At 41.3% G+C, this 21262-nt stretch overlaps 1 protein-coding gene across 2 annotated transcripts; it reads left to right on the top strand.

Annotated features, from left to right (window-relative positions):
* Positions 1 to 216: 216 nt before the first annotated feature.
* PYM1 (PYM homolog 1, exon junction complex associated factor) lies at positions 217 to 20869 on the top strand. Of its 2 annotated transcripts, XM_027542174.1 has the most exons (4): positions 268 to 316; positions 1417 to 1479; positions 19264 to 19357; positions 19921 to 20869. In XM_027542174.1, exons 1-4 carry the CDS (start codon positions 283 to 285, stop codon positions 20402 to 20404), a joined length of 675 nt encoding a protein of 224 aa, XP_027397975.1. In that variant the 5' UTR covers positions 268 to 282; the 3' UTR covers positions 20405 to 20869. The 2 variants fall into 2 exon arrangements, with proteins under 2 accessions (XP_027397976.1, XP_027397975.1); XM_027542175.1 differs by lacking the exon at positions 1417 to 1479 and having other exon boundaries at positions 217 to 316.
* The last annotated feature ends 393 nt before the right edge of the window (positions 20870 to 21262 follow it).

Here is a 21262-nt window from a genome sequence, read left to right as displayed (position 1 = left end):
TGTGGGATAGGGGCCGTGCCTCGGAACTTCTCTCGGCGCCCAGACAACTGCTAAATACGCAGCAGGCGCCCAATACTGGTATCCATGGCAGTAAAAGAGGCTACAGCTCTTATTTTATTTTAGTCTTCAGCTTCTTTCCGCCTCCTTCACTTCTGTCCACCAAATGGTGTACTCTCCCTTTAAGACTAAAATGGTGGCTTGTTACGATCAGGACTCCACTTCCGGTGGGGAGGGGGGCGGGACCCCAGCCCGCTCACGCCGGAAGTGGTTTGCGTTTTCAAGATGGCGACTCCCTATGTAACTGACGAGACCGGCGGTGAGTGCGGGAGTCGCGGAGCCGCTTCTCCCCGGGCTCTCGGGGCAGGGGTTCGGACTTAGAAAGGGGTCTGTGCCCCGCCCATCCCGGGGCCCCTCCTTTGCCCCGCCCTCCGGACCGCCTTCCCCATTCATTCTCTCCTACGGGGGTGTCACCTGCGCCCCCTTCTGGTCTCTTGTTCGGGGGTCTCCGCTTCCGGTTACCCAAGCCCTGGGGTCCTTCAATGCTGGTCCTTGATCCAGGACCCTCACGAGCCCTTAGCTTTTCTCCAGCACTTGGAGCTCCCATATCTCTTTTGGGTTCTTCAGCTTGGGGGCGCCTCCACTCTCAATTCCCTCCAATTCCTGATCCCCCCCTTTTCCCCTCCCCCATCTCTCAGTGTACCTGCTTTCTACCCTACCGGAGCCCCTTTTAAATACTATTTATCAAAACTGTATCTGTTGGAGACCTCCTCATTGCTACATAGTTCTTTTTCCACTCTTCCTCATCTTAATTGTTAGTTCACTGAGGTCCAGAGGTGTGAGGAGAAGAGGAACCTAATACAACTTTCAGCTGGAGTTCTCTCCTTGATAACACCACCCATCACCCTTCGGTACCTTCTCTGGTGATGGTGATAAGAGTTGAGGGATCTGAGGTGGTAGAAGGTAAACGAGAAGGTGTCTAGTGGCCTCTCAAGTCCTCTGACAAGTTTATAGAACCCACTATTTCTTCTAGTCAGAGAAGATTTTCCATCTTGGCTGATTGAGATGCTGAAGTGTCTGCTGTGTATGTGAGGTTGATATGTTGAAAATTGGGAATCAAGATTTTCATTTTGGCTATGCCCCATCCTAATTGCCTCATCTTTAGGAAAAATGTGCGTATCTATTCAGTGACAGTCGAATAAGATAGTATATGTGAAAGCAATTTATAAAATGCTGTGCAAGGCAAGGAGTTACTGTTTTTTTGTAGTCCTCATTGTGTATTTGTAATAGCAGTGAGTGTGTGTGTGTACTTTGGTACATGCAGTCTGTTTTAAAATATACGTTTATGCCTCTTGCTTTTCTTGTTTTCCATGTTACTTCTCAACCCACCTCTCATATGGTATCTAATGACAACCCAAGTCTCTGCTACTTCTCTGCAACATCACCTTTCAAAGTGGTACAAGTTCTCTTGCTCTCTACATAGTAGGTACTTCTTCAATTTGCCTCTTTTGATGTGTGCTTTGAAAATATTACTCATTGTCCAGTACATTTCTACTTATTAACTGTTTTTTTTAAACTGATTTAATGAAAATTCAGATATGACATCTCACCTTACCCTCCCAAGAGGTATCTTCTGTTCTCATGTGACCGTGTAGAAGAGAAGGAATCACACTGCTTTTTTGCTTTCCCTTGCTGCTTCCAGATCATTGATCTACCACTGTCACTGTAATTCTCCTGGAAGATGTTGCCATGCAATTGTAGCATTTTCTCTAAAACTTCAGGGTCAACATCCACTGCCCACAAGGACAAGACGTATCATATCATTTCATTCTGTTTCTCAGTGTCTCCACTTAGCATCTATGGAATACTTAAAGATACATATTTATTATTTATTTGGCTGCATCCACACAGGGGATTTTGGTTGTGTCATGTGGAATCTTCCATTGGGTCACACAGACTTAGTTGCCCTAGGGCATGTGTGGTCTTAGTTCCCCTACCAGGGATTGAACCTGTGTCCTCTGCATTGCAAGGTGGACTTTTAACCCCTAGACCAACAGGGAAGTCCCTGCAATACTTTTATAATTCCTCAACATGAGATTATTGATTTTCCTTTGAATTTTCAAGCCAGCTACACATCAGAACCACTGCAGTCTGCACCTACTACATATCCTACTACACAGAACACCACCAGTGACAGGGCTCCCCATCACTTACTTTAGCTTCCTTACTCAGTCACCTTTTTTACTTCCACACACCCATAGAATCAGCTTTTTGCCCTCTTTAGTTTCTCTGGTCCTTGACCTCTTCTCCATTTCATTTCATTGAGTCTACCAGCACCTTTATGACTATTTCTTTTTTTTTAGTTTTTAAAAAATTAATTAATTTTTAATTGAGCTGGGTCTTTGTTGCTGTGCATGGGCTTTCTCTAGTTGTGGGGAGCAGGGGCTACTCTTGTGATGCTTTGGCTTTTCTGTTGTAGAGCACAGGCTGTATGCGCACAAGCTTCAGCAGTTGGCAGCACTCGGGCTCTGTAGTTGTGGCACATGCACTTGGTTGCTGGACGTCATGTGGAATTTTCCTGGACCAGCGATCCAACTGGTGTCTCTCACATTGGCAGATGGATTCTTATCCACTGCTCCTCAAGGGAAATCCCTGTTGTGACTACTTTTGATGCTGCCCTGCTGGATCTCTGTGACCAGTCACTACCTTCATTGCTTTCTTCATTCATTTTGATCTTCAGTACTAAGCAAGCACTTCTGTTATCTTGAATCATACCCATCAACTTTTTTCTTGGCTTCTGCTTCTAGGCCACAGTGCATGGCTAGAGAAAAGGCATGGACTGCAGCACATTGGGTGTAATATAACAATGTTAACTTCTGTCAAGGTCATGGATTTTCTCCAATTCTTCTTTCTATTAAAAATTTTTTTTTCTTAATTGGCTGCTCTGAGTCTTTAGTTGTGGCATGCAGAATCTTTAGTTGCAGCATGCAGACTCTTAGTGGCAGCATGTGGGGTGTAGTTTCCTGACCAGGGATCAAACCTGGGTCTTCTGCCTTAGGAACGCAGAGTCTTAGCGACTGGATCACCAGGGAAGTTGCATCCAGTTCTTCTTTCTCCATATGCTTACATCCTAACATGGCTATTTTCCCTACCTTTCTCAGCTCTGTGACTTTCCCTTCTCCTTGTGGCAACTGGCCTCACTTTCTATTTCATTAAGTTAAGGTCTGTTATTTCTCTTTCCTTCCTTTTCATAGCCTGATTTGAATATCAGGTTCACACATACTATTTCCATTTCCTTACTGCTTACTTGTTCCTTAACTTTTTTTTTTCTTTTTTGGCCTCACGGCTTTCAGAATCTTAGTTCCCTGACCAGGGATTGAACCCAGGTCACAGCAGTGAAAGTACCGAATGAATCTTCCTAACCACTGGCCTGCCAGGAAATTTCCTTGTTTCTTAAGTCTTTACAATGGCTTCTTTCTAGTACCAACTTCTCTCCTGAGTTGTCAGTTCCCTTTTCTAATTGTTTGGTGAGTAGCTTTTATTCTTGGATATACTGTCACACCTTAAATCCAGTCTGACCAAAATCATTATCAGTTTTTCCTTATTTCTGCTAAAGGCACCACTGTTCTAGCCAACCTAAGATGAACTTATTGCATCATTTCTCTCTTTCTTTCTCCCTTTTTAAATTTTAAATAGACTATTTTTTAGAACAGTTTTAGATTTACAGAAAAAATTGAGAAAATGGACAATTTCCATATACCTTAAACTCAGTTTCCCCGTTAATTAACGTCATACATTAGTATGAGATTATTATTGCAATTAATGAACCAGTATTCCAAACCATGGGTCGAACCCAGGTTTCGTGCAGTGCAGGCAGATTCTTCATCAGCTGAGCCACCAGGGAAGCCCAAGAATACTGGAGTGGGTAGCCTATGCATTCTCCAGCGGATCTTCCCAACCCAGGAATCGAACTGGGGTCTCCTGCATTGCAGGCAGATTCTTTACCATCTGAGCTACCAGGGAAGCGTTATAAACTAAGGTCCATACATTATTCAGATTTTCTCAGTTTTTACCTTTTTTTTTTTTTAACCTGTTCCAGAATCCCTTATTAGATTTAGTTCTCATGTCACCTTCAACTCTGAGAGATTCTGAGACTTTCCTTGTTTTTGATAACCTTAACAGTTTTGAGGAGTATTGACCAGGTATTTTTGTAGGATCCCCTCTGTAGGAATTTGATGTTTTTCTCATGATTAGACTGGGATTAAGTAACTCCGGGAGTTGGTGATGGACAGGGAGGCCTGGCGTGCTGCGATTCATGGGGTCGCAGAGTTGGACATGACTGAGCGACTGAACTGAACTGAACTAAAGTGCTTTTTAGAGAGGGACCATAGAAGTAAAGTGATATTTTCATCGTATCATATTGAAGTTACATAGTATCACGTCGATTTTTTTTTTTACTCTTGATAGTTACCATGATCTCCTGCCAGAGGTGGTATTTGTAAGATTTCTCCACTGTGAAGTTACTTTTTCCCCCTTCTCCTTTCTGTTTTGTACTCTTCAGAAGAAAGTCACTATCCACAGTCCACACTTAAAGAGTTATACTTCCTTTAAGAATGTAATATTTATACACGTTTGGAATTCATCTGCACAGGAGATTTTTCTCTTCTCCATGATACATTTATTCAATAATTTATTGATGGACAGAAAAGCCTGGCGTGTTGCAGTCCATCGGGTTGCAAAGAGTCAGACACAACTGAGTGACTGGACTGAACTGAACTGAATTTATTTGTATCAATATGGATGTTGGGTTATTTTACTTATTTTACTGTTCAGATGTTCCAGCTTTGAACATTGAGAGCTGGTTTAGTTGGCCCTGTGTCCCTTTGACATACCCTCATCAGTGTAGGTTTTTGTTGTTTTGGGTTTTTTGTTTTTGTTGTTTTTCAGTGCTTCCTTTTTGACACTAGAAGGTGCTCCAGGCTCATCTTGTATATTTCCTGTCCCAGAACTAAAGTAGTCTTTTTCTCCAAGGAACCCTTGTTCTTTTTACTGAAGAATGATGTAGGAAACCAAGATCAGAACACTAGATGTTTTTGTTATTATCAACAAATGTAACTGGGGTGTTATTTTCACATTGTCTTTCAATCCCACCCCCTCAATCAAAGTATCATTTTTCTCCTCCTGTTGCCATTACCGTTATTCCATCTTCAGTATTAGTTAGCTATATGGCCTGGGAATTTTAAGCCTAGGGAAATCCAAGACTTAGTTTTCTTATCAATGAAATAGGAATAGTAACTCCTACATTATAGGATTATTGTGAGAATTAATTAAAATTTAAATGAATTAAGGTACATGTCTAGGACATAGGAAAGAAAGAAAGTGAAGTTGCTCAGTCATGTCTGACTCTTTGTGACCCCATGGACTGTAGCCTACCAGGCTTTTCTGTCCATGGGATTTTCCAGGCAAGAGTACTGGAGTGGATTGCCATTTCCTTCTCCAGGGGATCTTCCTGACCCAGGGATCAAACCCAGATCTCCCACATTGTAGGCAGACGCTTTACCTACTGTCTGAGCCACCAGGGAAGTCCTAAGAAAGTACCTAAGTCCTAAGGAAGCACATGGACAGTACCTAAGACATGGTTCTGTAATTGTTACTTTTTATGTAAAGATTTGGTTTAGAAGAAATTATATGTGCAAAGTATCAAGCAGAATACTTGAGTCAATCTAACTGCCTGATAAAATTCTAGTTTCCTTTATCCTGCAGATATTGCCATGACCTCCTAAATGGTTGTTCTACCTCTGTCTCTCTGTTCCGGTTTGACACACTGTTACCAGATTACTGCTCAAGTGCAATTTAATTATGTAAAGTTGTTCAGTATAATTTGTCAACTGTTAAATTTGGCATATACCCTTCTGATCTTTATTTTTCTGTGCACTTTAAGAACATTTTTTAATCAGACGGTATTTACGTTTTTATGTGTTGCCTTTTCATTTAACCTCATGACATAAATATTTTTCCTTGCTATTAAAAACTCTTTGTAAACATCTTTTAAAATACTGGCAGAGTGTTTTATTTGAGCATGCACCCTGTTACCTTTTTTCTGTTATTGGACTTCCAGATTGTTTCTAGAATTTTGTTATAAAAACTCGATGAATGTTTTTGTCTGCATTTAGGATTTTTTCTTAGGATAGATTTCTCAGAAATAGACTTACTGGATTGGAGGGTACAAACTTTTATTTATTTTTAATTAATTATAAAATTCATATTGTTTATAGAAAACTTAGAAAATATTTTCATAACTAGTGTAAAGTATAAGTCACATGCATGTTTGGTAATTCCAGAGCCCAAAGATGACTACAGTTAATGTTTCCTTTTAGTTTTTCTTTCTATGCACATATACAGCATTATCTATTTAACATAATTCGGATCATACTGAATGGCTGTGCTTTCCAGGATGTAACTCTCAGAACACTTAGTAGTCCTGTGAGATGTGCTATAAAATAAAAGGCTAAAATAAAAATAAGGTTCCTGTGGTCAAATAAATTTGAGAAACACTGTAAACCATATTCCCATCAGAATATTCACATGAATAAGAACATAATGTGTTTAAGTCTTTGTTGGTAAGAACAAACAAATTTTTTTTCCTGTGTTTTAACCCAGAATTTCTAACTTAAGAAATTTTGAGGGGTAACCCTTGTTAATATCTTACAGAAGTAGTGTTTTATATAACGATATTTTTTGGAAATGCTGCGAAATGTTAGGACTACCTTATTCCCTTGCTTAGATTGCTTTCTAAAGGATTTTACCACTGACAATATGTGAAAATACTGGTTTCAGCACTTCTTTGACTACATTGGAATTCTTATCTTTAAAAATTCTACTGCTTTGATAGATTAAAATAATATTCTATTGTTTTAATTTTTATTTCCTTTGATTACTAGTGAGGTTGAACTTTCTGGTATTCTTTTTCACTTATAACACAATACACAATAGTAGTGTAAAAAGCATAGCCTTCAGAACCCACAGATTGGATTCGAATTCTGCAGTTTACTGACATTGTAACTTTGGGCAAATTAGTATAAATACTGAATGTTTATATTAATTGGAATGAAGCAAACACTCAGTAAAAGGTAGCTGCTATTATCTTTTTGGAATTGGCTATCAAATTAACATACAGCCTATTTGCTCTTACATTAAAGATACTCCTCTCTAGTATGAGCACAAACCACTTTTCAATACAGTATCATCACATACTATTACTGTGAAAGTCACTCAGTTGTGTCCGACTCTTTGCGACCCCTGGGACTGTCCATGGAATTCTCCAGGCCAGAATACTGGAGTGGGTAACCTTTCCCTTCTCCAGGGGATCTTCCCAACCCAGGGATCAAACCGAGGTCTCCCGCGTTGCGGGCGGATTCTTTACCAGCTGAGCCACAAGGAAAGCCTTTCACACACTATGTCTCTGCTTAAATCCTCCAGTGAAACTGGGCAGTAAAGTATAAAGCAAGGGAAACTACATATCAGTAAGCTGATAGGTAATCACATCAGAACTGAGTTCAGATTGCACATATTAATACATGCTGCCTTTGTGATCTTAATCGTATCTTCGACCTCTTGAAGGCTTTGTTTCCTCAGCTGTAGATGATGATAATCTACCTATTGTCTAGAATCACTGCAGTAGTATATGTAAAATTCCTGGTGTATTGTGGCCACTTATTAATGTTCTTTCCTAATTGTTTTCAACATACTGTGAGTTTTACACTGCCATCATTTTTTTTTTTTTAATTGTGTTGCTTTTGGGACTTCCCTCGTTGTCCAACGGCTAAGAGTCCGAGTTCCCAATGGAGGGGTCCTGTGTTTGATCCCTGGTCAGTGAACTAGATCCCACAGGCCACAGATCCAGATCCAGATCCACAGATCCCACATGCCACAGATGCCAAGATCCGGCTCTGTCAAATGTTTGAAAAAATTGTGTTGCTTTTGAAAGGTTCTTGTATTTATTTACTCATGTTTATTTATTTGGCTGCACTGGATCTTGGCTGTGGCATTCAAACTCTTAGGTGTGGCATGTGGGATCTGTTTCCCTGAGCAGGGATCAAACTTGTGTCCTCTGCATTGGGAGTGTAGAGTATTAGCCACTAAACCACCAGAGAAGTCCCTACACTGCCATAGTTTTGCTTGTTGTTATTCTTAGAATGCCCTTTCTTTCTCTGCCTACACAAATATCAGCCACTGATTTACTATTGTTATTATTTACTATTACATAGTCTTTGAGGTCAAGTCCCTGAGTTTTTCCTAATTTCGTGTCACTTTCACCCATCAAGTAGGGTGTGGTTATTTATTCTCTTGAAATCGCCTATTAGTATGTATCAGTGTCTCTTAGGAATACCTAAAACATGCATATATATCTATATCTATATATTTTTGGCAGAACCATGCAGCATCTGGGATCTTAGTTCCCCAACCAGAGATCAAATCCATGACCCCTGCTTGGGAGAGTGGAGTCTTAACCACCAGACCTCCAGGGAAGTCCCAAGACATTTATATTTTTATCTTATTCTTTGTTTACCTAACTTGTCCACCCTTCTCCTTACTTAAACTGTAAATTTCTTGAAAGCGGGGGCCAATTTACTGATCTTGATAATTTCTGTAGCATTTAGTAGAGGATTTTTCTCACAGGCTTTCAATAAATGTTTACTGCATTTAATTAATTTGTAGTCTGGCTTCTGACCACTTTACTTTTCTGAAGTTGTATTCTTGAACATAATTAGGGATTCCCAAATTGCCAAAATCAATAACCTTTTTCTTCTCAGTTCTCCTTTTCCTTAATCCCTTTGTAGTATTTAATACTGTTAATCACCTGGCCTACCTTCAGACTCTTGGTCTCCATGGAATAGTACTGTCTCAGTCTTTCTTTTCTACGATTACTTCCTGGTGTCTCTGACACCTTTTCTTTCTTGAGGAAAATAATCAGGACTGTTTTTCTGGGGTCACTCCTCCAAATTGGGTCTTCTCTTTTAATAGTCTACGTTAGAAACCACACCTGAATCTTATAATTGGTGGCCCCGAGGTCATCCTCAGGCTCAGATCTGTAACCCTGATCTTAACTTTGAAGCAGGCACCAGGGCTTCAACACACCTTTAACAGTCACTTCCATGTCACCCTTTGGAGTTCTTTCAAGCCTTCCTGTGTTGTATCTTCACTGTCTCCCCACCCCCACCCCCCGAAAACTAGGCCTTTTTCAATTTAAGGAAACAGTTTGAGGATTATAAAACAGGAGATGTGAGGAAATAACAAAATTTACGAAGTTCTTACGGTAGCAGTCTCTAACCGCTTTGTTTTTGGTTCTCAAAGATGCCTCCTGAGGGCATTTTCTTGCAGTACCTGGTTAAGACTCTGAACTTTCACTGCAGGGGGTCTGAGTTTGATCCCTAGTAAAGGAACTAGATCCACATACCACAAAGCCAAATTAAATAAATAAAAGTAAATACGTACTTAAAAAAAAAAAAAAAGATGCTACCTAAGGATCTTTATATGCTGCCCATGGTTTTTATTTCTAGGTTTCAGTTCAGTTCAGTCCCTCAGTTGTGTCCGACTCTTTGTGACCCCATGAATCACAGCACTCCAGGCCTCCCTGTCCGTCACCATCTCCCCGAATTCACTCAGACTCACGTCCATCCAGTCAGTGATGCCATCCAGCCATCTCATTCTCTGTTGTCCCCTTCTCCTCCTGACCCCAATCCCTCCCAGCATCAGAATCTTTTCTAATGAGTCAACTCTTCGCATGAGGTGGCCAAAGTACTGGAGTTTCAGCTTCAGCATCATTCCCTCCAAAGAAATCCCAGGGCTGATCTCTTTCAGAATGGACTGGTTGGATCTCCTCGAAGTCCAAGGGACTCTCAAGAGTCTTCTCCAACACCACAGTTCAAAAGCATCAATTCTTTGGCGCTCAGCCTTCACAGTCCAACTCTCACATCCATACATGACCACAGGAAAAACCATAGCCTTGACTAGACGGACCTTTGTTGGCAAAGTAATGTCTCTGCTTCTGAATATGCTATCTAGGTTGGTCATAACTTTCTTTCCAAGGAGTAAGCGTCTTTTAATTTCATGGCTGCAGTCACCATCTGTAGTGATTTTGGAGCCCAGAAAAATAAAGTCTGACATTGTTTCCACTGTTTCCCCATCTATTTCCCATGAAGTGATGGGACCGGATGCCATGATCTTCGTTTTCTGAATGTTGAGCTTTAAGCCAACTTTTTCACTCACCACTTTCACTTTCATCAACAGGCTCTTTAGCTCCTCTTCACTTTCTGCCATAAGGGTGGTGTCATCTGCATATCTGAGGTTATTGATATTTCTCCTGGCAACCTTGATTCCAGCTTGTGCTTCTTCCAGCCCAGCATTTCTCATGATGTACTCTGCATATAAGTTAAATAAGCAGGGTGACAATATGCAGCCTTGACGTACTCCTTTTCCTATTTGGAACCAGTCTGTTCCATGTCCAGTTCTAACTTGCTTCCTGACCTGCATACAGACTTCTCAAGAGGCAGATCAGGTGGTCTGGTATTCCCATCTCTTTCAGAATTTTCCAGTTTCTTGTGATCCACACAGTCAAAGGCTTTGGCATAGTCAATAAAGCAGAAATAGATGTTTTTCTGGAACTCTCTTGCTTTTTCCATGATCCAGCGGATGTTGACAATTTGATCTCTGGTTCCTCTGCCTTTTCTAAAACCAGCTTGAACATCAGGAAGTTCATGGTTCACGTATTGCTGAAGCCTGGCTTGGAGAATTTTGAGCATTACTTTACTAGCATGTGAGATGAGTGCAATTGTGCAGTAGTTTGGGCATTCTTTGGCATTGCCTTTCTTAGGGATTGGAATGAAAACTAACCTTTTCCAGTCCTGTGGCCACTGCTGAGTTTTCCAAATTTGCTGGCATGTTGAGTGCAACACTTTCACACCATCATCTTTCAGGATTTGAAATAGCTCAACTGGAATTCCATCACCTCCACTGGGTTTGTTCGTAGTGATGCTTTCTAAGGCCCACTTGACTTCACATTCCAGGATGTCTGGCTCTAGGTCAGTGATCACACCATCGTAATTATCTGGGTCGTGAAGATCTTTTTTGTACAGTTCTTCTGTGTATTCTTGCCACCTCTTCTTAATATCTTCTGCTTCTGTTAGGTCCATACCATTTCTGTCCTGTATCGAGCCCATCTTTGCCTGAAATGTTCCCTTGGTATCTCTAATTCTTGAAGAGAGCTCTAGTCTTTCCCATTCTGTTGTTTTCCTCTATTTCTTTGCATTGATCGCTGAGGAAGGCTTTCTTATCTGCCTTGCTGTTCTTTGAAACTCTGTATTCAGATGCTTATATCTTTCCTTTTCTCCTTTGCTTTTCGCTTCTCTCCTTTTCACAGCTATTTGTAAGGCTTCCCCAGACAGCCATTTTGCCTTTTTGCATTTCTTTTCCATGGGGATGGTCTTGACCCCTGTCTCCTGTACAATGTCACGAACCTCCATCCATAGTTCATCAGGCACTCTATCTATCAGATCTAGGCCCTTAAATCTATTTCTCACTTCCACTGTATAATCATAAGGGATTTGATTTAGGTCATACCTGAATGGTCTAGTGGTTTTCCCTACTTTCTTCAATTTAAGTCTGAATTTGATAATAAGGAGTTCATGATCTGAGCCACAGTCAGCTCCTGGTCTTGTTTTTGTTGACTGTATAGAGCTGCTCCGTCTTTGGCTGCAAAGAATATAATCAGTCTGATTTCGATGTTGACCATCTGGTGATGTCCATGTATAGCGTCTTCTCTTGTGTTGTTGGAAGAGGATGTTTGCTATGACCAGTGCGTTCTCTTGTCAAAACTCTATTAGCCTTTGCCCTGCTTCATTCTGTATTCCAAGGCCAAATTTGCCTGTTACTCCAGGTGTGTCTTGACTTCCTACTTTTGCATTCCAGTCCCCTATAATGAAAAGGACATCTTTTTTGGGTGTTCGTTCTAAAAGGTCTTGTAGGTCTTCATAGAACCGTTCAACTTCAGCTTCTTCAGCGTTACTGGTTGGGGCATAGACTTGGATTACTGTGATATTGAATGGTTTGCCTTGGAAACGAACAGAGATCATTCTGTCGTTTTTGAGATTGCATTTCGAACTCTTTTGTTGACCATGATGGCTACTCCATTTCTTCTGAGGGATTCCTGCCCGCAGTAGTAGATATAATGGTCATCTGAGTTAAATTCACCCATTCCAGTCCATTTTAGTTCCCTGATTTCTAGAATGTCAACATTCACTCTTGCCATCTCTTGTTTGACCACTTCCAATTTGCCTTGATTCATGGACCTGACATTCCAGGTTCCTATGCAATATTGCTCTTTACAACATCAGACCTTGCTTCTATCACCAGTCATATCCACAGCTGGGTATTGTTCCTCTTTCAGTATCCTATCATTTTGCCTTTTCATACTGTTCAGGGGGTTCTCAAGGCAAGAATACTGAAGTGGTTTGCCATTCCCTTCTCCAGTGGACCACATTCTGTCAGATCTCTCCACCATGACCCGCCCATCTTCGGTTGCCCCACAGGCATGGCTTAGTTTCATTGAGTTAGACAAGGCTGTGGTCCTAGTGTGATTAGATTGACTAGTTTTCTGTGAGTATGGTTTCAGTGTGTCTGCCCTCTGATGCCCTTTTGCAACACCTACCATCTTACTTGGGTTTCTCTTACCTTGGGCATGGGGTATCTCTTCATGGCTGCTCCAGCAAAGTGCAGCTGCTGCTCCTTACCTTGGGTGAGGGGTATCTCCTCACCACCACCCTTCCTGTCCTTCAACGTGGGATAGCTCCTCTAGGCCCTCCTGCGCCTGCTGCGCAGCCACCGCTCCTTGGACGTGGGGTTGGTCCTCCTGGCCGCCGCCCCTGGCCTCGGGCGTTGCTCCTCCCGGCCCATGATATTCTGCCCATGGTTTTTATTTCTAGGTTTAGGAATCTGTAAATCTCTCCTTCCTTTTTGACTTTACCTTTGGAAGATCCGCTGGAGAAGGGAAAGACTACCCACTCCAGTATTCTGGCCTAGAGAATTCCATGGATTGTGTATAGTCTGTGGAGTCGCAAAGAGTCGGACATGACTGAGTGACTTTCACTTCACTTCACTTGGATACCATCAAGGCCAGAGAGTGAAACCAAAGATAACATAAAATAGGTGCTCCTTTGTGATAATGGGCTGTTTGTATCTCCAAGCGGTTTCCAGTTAGGATGGCTGTTGAAGAAGTTTCTGTCCCTATCTTTTCTCACATTCCATCTTTACTAGTCTTAAGCCTTCAACTGTAATCTGTATGCAGTTTACTTAAACGTCTGTTCCTAGCTGTCTCTCCTTGTGTTGTGTGTTAGTGTGTTAGTCGCTCAGTCGTGCCCAAGTCTTTGTGACTCCATGGACTACAGCCCACCAGGCCCCTCTGTCCATGAGATTCTCCAGGCAAGAATACTGGAATGGGTTGCCATTTCCTTCTCCAGGGGATCTTCCCAACCCAGGGATCAAACCTGGGTCTCCTGCACTGCAGGCAGATTCTTTACCGACTGAGCTACAAGGGAAGCCCCAGCTGTCTCTCCTTAGTTCCATGTAAAAACACTGCCTTCCTAGAGTTGAATTAGTCATTTTCACAAAATTGTCTTCTCCTTTGGATTTTCTGTATATCAGTAGTTTATATTCTCCTCCAAATTGTCCACATTCAAGAGTGATATTGCAGTTAGTGTTCTTACCTTTCTTTTTCATTAGAATGAATGCTACAAGAAGGCAAGACCCTTACTTTATTTATTCATTGTTGTATCTCTAGCTCCTGTTACAGTGCCTGCCACAACAGCAGGTACTCAATAAACATTTAAAATCCATGTGTGAAGAATGTTATTACTGTGTGCCCGTGTACCCACAGATATGTTGTGAAAAATACGAGACAACGTGAAAAGCACCAGATTAAATCCACTGTAGCGCAATAATTTCCTCTCATTCAAATGTTGGCAGTCTTGAGATCCCGTCTTACTCTTTATAATAAATTTTTCTTTCATTTTCTTTTCAACATCCATACAGACCATTTAAATCAAGTCTTCTCACATTGAAACTATTGTGTTTTTTTTTTCCTCTGCCTTTAGTTTATGTTACACATTTTCGGGTTAACCTTCTTAAAGCACTGCTTTGAGCAGATCATCTCCACTCCCTTAATGGCCTTCATTGTTCTCTCACATTAAGAAGCTTGAGTTCCAGCTCAAGAGGAGGTGGCTATCTTTCATATTCTGATTAACTTATTTTTAGTCTCTTTTCCCATTACATGTGTTTTTTGCCCAAACTATGCTGGATTCTTCCTGTTCCCTAATATGATATTTAGATTTATTTATTTGTTAATTTGAATTGATTATAGTCTTCGATGGTTCAGGCCCTGTGCTTCAAAGATCAAAGGCAAAGTTTCTACTCTCGAGCAAGCAAACAATCATGTTAAACATTAGATCCTGATAAAAGGCCAAAACAGGTGCTGTGAGTGCACAAAGGGCAACTTCTAAATGGGTTTCGGGTGGAAAGGTCAGGAAAGACTTCACTGAGGAGTTTATACTTGAACTTGACCTTTAAAGACCAGTTCAGTTCAGTCTCTCAGTCATGTCCGACTGTTTGCGACCCCATGAACCGCAGCACGCCAAGCCTCCCTGTCCATCACCAACTCCCGGAGTTCACCCAAACCCATATCCATTGAGTCGGTGATGCCATCCAACCATCTCATCCTCTGTCATCCCCTTCTCCTCCTGCCCTCAATCTTTCCCAGCATCAGGGTCTTTTCAAATGAGTCAGCTCTTCGCATCCAGTGGCCAAAGTATTGGAGTTTCAGCTTCAACATCAGTCCTTCCAGTGAACACCCAGGACTGATCTCCTTTTAAGATGGACTGGTTGGATCTCCTTGTAGTCCAAGGGACTCTCAAGAGTCTTCTCTAATACCACAGTTCAAAAGCATCAATTCTTTGGCGCTCAGCTTTCTTCACAGTCCAACTCTCACATCATACATGACCACTGGAAAAACCATAGCCTTGACTAGATGGACCTTTGGTGATAAAGTAATGCCTCTGCTTTTTGATATGCTGTCTAGGGTGGTCATAACTTTCCTTTCAAGGAGTAAGCGTCTCCTAATTTCATGGCTGCAGTCACCATCGCAGTGATTTTGGAGCCCATAAAAATTAAAGGCCAGTAGTCATTAAGATAAGAAGAAAAGTCTATTCCACGCCAAAGGAAGGGCATAGAGAATAAAGACAAAGGTGAGATTTGTGACTATTTCAGTGGCTAGAGCAGAGTGTGGCATAGAGGCTGGAGACTAGCAAGACCAGGGTCAAGAATGCTTTTGTGTGTGGTTTCATGTCCATCCAAATACCCTGAGGGAAACAGGAATCCAGGAAGAAATTTAGGTAGGTGAATGACTAATTTGTCCCTTTGTTTACATTGTCCTAAAAGCCTGAACTACTTCCCTTTCTTCTCTTTCCTCATAAGCACACCCCTACCCCTACCTGTCTAAATCTTGCTTGTCTTCCCAAGATCACAAAGTTGCTTTGTCCTACATAAAATCTTTATAAGTCACCTAGTCAAAAATAATTTCACCCTCCTTTGTGTACTCATTCTCTAAGCCGTTTAGATCTGAAGCCCAAAATGAGATTTTTAAAAACCCACAATATAACAATCTGAATTTTTGAAAGGAAAAGTTATTCATAATACAATCACCAAACATAGCTTTGCATATTGCACATTCTTTTTGTAATTTATGAATCTAACATTTAATATCAGAAATCATAGTATATATATGTTTCACATTCCATTACATCATATTAATGATTAAAATCATTTTTTAATGGCTGTATTATAAACCGTTCCTATATAGCTGGATGTGGCTTGGTTTTAATTTTTAGCTATTTAGAAATACTGCCATGGTTTCACGATTACCATGAATCTTTTTTTCTCTTTGGTCTCTTTTTTCTTTGTTTTTTCCAGTTGGAACTATTTCCTCATGCTAAATTTTCAAGATTGATTTTACTGAAACAAAGTGTGTTGTCTTTGACTTTAAAAGTCTTTACCCCTCCCCCAGTCAGTGAATTACCAAGTGCTGTTTGTTGTTTCTTTGATAATATATCTGGCATCATTTTCTTCCTTTCCTTTTTCAGCCAGTTCTGTCTCATGCCAGGATTATTGCAGTCTTTTTTTTCCTAACTGATTTCCCCAGTTTCCAATGTTTTCCCTTAACAATTCATCTTTTCATCATGCCAGATTAATTGCCCTAAAACTCTGCATTGGATAAAAGATTCATTCATTTGACAGCTATTTAGTGAATGCATGCCATGTGCCAGATACTAAGCTCCTTAACTGGCATTTCGAAGTCTGAACATTCTCTCATTACTTTACATCAGCCCTGGTTCAGCCAGGCTGGTCTAGTCACCATGTCCTCCCCAGGCCGAATACACTGCCATGTTGGAAATTTTGTTTCAGAATAGGATTCTGTTTAGAATCCATTCTCCTTCCATTTTCATTTGCTTTAGTTTGATTCTTTCTCCAAAGTCCTAATCTCAGTCCTCTCTTGGAGCCTCTGTTTTCTCCTTACTGAGTTTTTATTTTTGTCTCTAAGCTGTTGCAGCTAAGCAATGTTCTCAGTGTTCCTCTTTCATTCACCGATAAATTCTGAATTCCTTGACCTTTTTAAGACTTTCTAAGACATGGCCCTATTTGTAGTTTTCAATGTGGCTTTGTTTTATTCCCCAACATGAACTGTCTGGTTCTCCTGCACGCCTCTGTTTTCTGATCCTTGCATACTCCAGGCCATCCCCACAATCCAAGCCTTTCTTGGCTCATGTTTGTCCTTTCTCCCATCCCCTCTACCTGTCAAATCTTATCCATTTTTCTTTCATATTTTTTGGTTTTAGTTTATAAATGATGTTTGCATTATGAACACAGATAACACTGTGTAATCCATGTGGGAGGCTCTAGACTTGACTTTTTATTTTTTTAATCTTTTTTACTTTCTTGCCTCCCCTTTTTAAAACAGAAGTTATAGTAAAAAAAAAAATGTGTAACATAAGATATAAATATATGTTTGTAAAACTTATGTTATTAAAGGTTAATGGTTTCTACTACATCTTCTTCCAGGTTGTCCCTCTTAAGGTAACCAGCATTAAAGTCTTGATAATCTTGGTATGTGTCCTTCCACACCTTTCCCTTTGACCCTATACACAAACTGTATGGGCCTCTAAGTGCCTGTCCTTGCCCCAACAAGAATGGGAGCCTCCTCTACACCAGCACTCCTCAAAATGTTGTCCAGGAGCCTTGGGGATTCCCTAAGACGCTTTCCAGAGGTCTACAAGCACAGCTATTTTGATAATGTACTAAGATGCTATTTGTGTCTTTTACTGAGGGTTTGTACTGAGGGTACAAAAGGAATGGTGGGTAAAACTGTGACCCTTTAGCCCTAGTCAAGGTGGTGGGACCAACACTATACTAGTCACTGTGTTTTTCACTGCCACATGCTTATAATAAATAATGCCAGTTTCACTTAAGAATGTCCTTGATGATGCAATAAAAATGATTAATTTTGGACTTGGCTGGCAGTGCAGTGGTAAAACTCCATGTTCCCACTGTAGTGGGCACAGGTTTGATCGCTGGTCAGGAAACTAAGACCCACATGCCCAGAGGCATGGCCAAAAATTTTTTTTTATTTCAAAAGTTTAAAAATTATTAATTTGATTAAACCCTGGCTGGCCCTTAAATACATATCTTTTTATTTACTATTTTTCCAGCATTATTGAGGTATGCCATAAAACATTATGTACAATGTTATAGGTGTACAATGTAGTGATTTGATTTGATACACTATATATGTTGTGAAAGGTTTACCACAATAAGGTTAGTTAACAGTTGGACAGGACTGAGTGACTGAACTGAACATACCCTTTACCTCACATAATTACCATTTCATTGATTTATGATAAGAACATGAAAACTCTTCACAGCAACTTTCAAGTATATATTTCAGTTTTGCTATCTATAGTCACTGTGCTATACCTGATATCCCAGAACTTATTCATCTTATAACTGAAAATTACACATCTTTTTAGTGTTCTCTGTGAATTAAATGGGAAGGAAACATGAGACACTGCTGCCCCCTGAAGTGACGTGGCCTCTCAAGGAATAGCACTGCCACAGTTGTCCAACATGCAAGCTAAAACCAGCTTCCTTTTCATGGAACTCTAGTTTTACTTGGAAGAAAGACTGACAAACTATAATTCAGACCTGAGTATCTGATAGGCATTTTCCTGTAAATGAAAGAAGTGAGCCTGTCATTTCATGGATATCAACTGACAGTGCTTATTGCCAGTGATAAAACTCAAGCCTTCAAGTGGAAATTAGAATTTTGGAAAACTTGTATCTGCCACTATGAGCACAACAGCTTCACAGTAAAGAGTTTTCTGATAACATCAATGGCTATGATTTAAAAACAAATCTCATCATGAAATGTATAATATTACAAAATAAGAGTGTATGGGAGATTCTGAAAAAAGTTTGAGGATCTCTACATATTATCCTCCAGCTTGCATTTTCACTTAGTATATCATGGATACCATTCAAGGTCAGTTCATTTGTATCTAACTTTTTTTTTTTTTAAATAACATGGTGTTATATCCTGCGGATGACCTACATCTATTTGTTCAGTCATCTGTTGATGGCTATTCAAGTTGCTTTCAGCTTTTTGCTAATTTAAATAATGTAGCAACATTATTATAATGTGAGCATCCTTTGCATATAGCCTTGTGTGCTGGTCCTTTTATTTCTACAGTATGGATTCCTGAAAGTTGACCAGTGTTTTTAACCATCCACCTTAGTAAAACTTATTTTCTATAACATCTCTGGTTATTTCTCCCTCTTATGATTCTTGTTTTTGCCCTTCCTGGCTTCTTATTCATGTACTATCTTTTGATGTCCTCATGTCGCTTGTGTTTTTTTAAACTTCCTCTGTGTCTGCCACATCTTGCCAACTAGATTATTAAGGTAGAAACTCTCTGAGGGCAGGAATGGTGTATTATACAGTGTATAGGCACTCAGTAAATAGAGAGTAAAGGTTGATATGAGAAAAGAATGCCTTAATGGGTACATTTAGTGGAAGGGACTGGGGGAAACCATGCATTCATGCATTCTTTCATCTTGGGAGCTATTTGAAAATTAGAGTAACTCTCCAACCTAATTCTCCCATTTCAGGCAAGTACATCGCCTCAACACAGCGACCTGACGGGACCTGGCGAAAGCAGCGGAGGGTGAAAGAAGGCTATGTGCCCCAGGAGGAGGTCCCAGTGTGAGTGGTTAGGCATGAGGTGGGGGTATTTAATGGGCACCATACAGCAAGAAAGAACATGTGAATTTCCTGGTCCCAAGATCCTAAGAAATGGAAGGAGGGGGCTGCGATGCAGGGGTGAGTGAGGGATGAGTAACCAAATGACTGACTAGTCCAGTTTCTAGGGCCTCTGATCAGCAGAATCTGTAGAAGCATTCAGAGATCCAGAGCTTTAGGACCTACGTGTGTGTTAGTCACTCGGTCTGACTCTTTGCAACCCCATGGATTGTAGCCTACCAGGCTCCTCTGTCCATAGGATTTCCCAGGCAAGAATACTGGAGTGGATTCCCATTCCCTTCTCCAGGGGATCATCCTGACCCAGGGATCATACCTGAGTCTCCTGCATCGCAGGCCTTACCATCAGCCACCAAAACCTAGGGACCCTCCAATCTGCAGAGCTGAGGAAAGCCAGGGAGGGCCCGGAGGGAGAGGAAGGCAGCAGGAAAATGAAAAGGCTGATGTAAATTATGAGGTTGGGAAAAGGACTTGAAAAGTCAGTGATTCTTTGACACTGTTCCCCACAGGTATGAGAACAAGTATGTGAAGTTTTTCAAGAGTAAACCAGAATTGCCCCCTGGCCTGAGCCCAGAGGCCACTGCCCCCATCACCGCTTCCAGGCCTGAAGGCGGTGAGCCAGCCCTCTCCAAGACTGCCAAACGCAACCTGAAGCGGAAGGAGAAGAGGCGGCAGCAGCAAGAGAAAGGGGAGGCGGAGGCCTTGAGCCGGACTCTTGAGAAAGTGTCCCTGGGAGAGACAGCCCAGGTCCCCAGTGCCCCACAGGCCTCCCGGGCAGCGCCAACGGCTGCCTCAGACCAGCCCGACTCAGCTGCCACCACTGAGAAGGCCAAGAAGATAAAGAATCTAAAGAAGAAGCTTCGGCAGGTGGAAGAGCTGCAGCAGCGGATCCAGGCTGGAGAAATCAGCCAGCCCAGCAAAGAGCAGCTGGAGAAGCTAGCGAGGAGGAGGGCATTGGAGGAGGAGCTTGAGGACTTGGAGCTGGGCCTGTGAGGCCTTTGGGGATTAGGGGATGGACTGCAGAACAAACCGTGGGGCTCTCTGGGGTCCTGGGGAACGTGGGCAGCAGCAGTCGGGAGGGGTATCCCTGGACTGGCTCACTTCCACTTCTCATGGCCCGACTCCGTCCTCCAGAGCCTAGCCTCTCCCTCATTCCTTCCCTTTTTCCCCTAACTCCTGTTTTTTTGGACTTCTCTCTCTCTCTCCTATCCCCAGTATTCAAGATCTCAGTGACTATCCCAGGTACCTTTGCTGCTGATTTGGGTGTCTTGTTTAAAAGAAAATTGGGTGGGTGGGAGTCTCTTGGAGAACTGAGGTTGAGGATTGGGGAAGTACACCCAAGTCTTGGAGTCTTGGTTCCTGTTCACAGTGTTTATGGGTTATCTCCCCTTCCATCCCTCACCTCTTTTTTTTTTTTCCTTTTTTTAAAAAGAACAGAATAAACTCAAGTAGACAACATGTCTTGCTTTGTCTCTTTTCTTTTCAGCTTCTAGTAGTTGTTTTATCCTCTTCATTTGGGCACAGGAAGATAAGTGTTCAGAGTAGTGTTCTTTTTGCCTTTTTAAAATTAACATGTATCACCAAATTAGCAACACTGATTTCTGTACATGTTTGCTCAGACTTCAGTGAACAGAAATTAGTGTTATAATAAAATGTAACTTAGAACAAATTTAATTTGATATTAATTTGCATGTATTATCGTTATCGTGCTGCCTAGCAATGGAGCCCTAGTATCTCCCTTACTGTTTATTTCTGAAAATCATCAATCAGGGATTGAGCTTGGGCCACTGCAGTGAAAGTACCAAATCCTAACCACTGGAACACCAAGGAAGTCCCAGGACAGCTCTTATG

The sequence above is a fragment of the Bos indicus x Bos taurus genome, chromosome 5 (assembly GCF_003369695.1).
Source record: "Bos indicus x Bos taurus breed Angus x Brahman F1 hybrid chromosome 5, Bos_hybrid_MaternalHap_v2.0, whole genome shotgun sequence".
In the NCBI taxonomy this organism is placed as follows: domain Eukaryota; kingdom Metazoa; phylum Chordata; class Mammalia; order Artiodactyla; family Bovidae; genus Bos; species Bos indicus x Bos taurus.
This window is presented reverse-complemented; position numbering and strand designations above follow the sequence as displayed.

Excerpts from the sequence above, each read along its gene's own strand:
- PYM1 (XM_027542174.1), top strand. The coding sequence starts at position 283 with ATGGCGACTCCCTATGTAACTGACGAGACCGGCG. Across the intron at positions 1,480-19,263 it reads GTTCTCTTGCTCTCTACATA|GCAAGTACATCGCCTCAACA; the intron begins GTAGGTACTTCT and ends CTCCCATTTCAG. Across the intron at positions 19,358-19,920 it reads CCCCAGGAGGAGGTCCCAGT|GTATGAGAACAAGTATGTGA; the intron begins GTGAGTGGTTAG and ends TGTTCCCCACAG.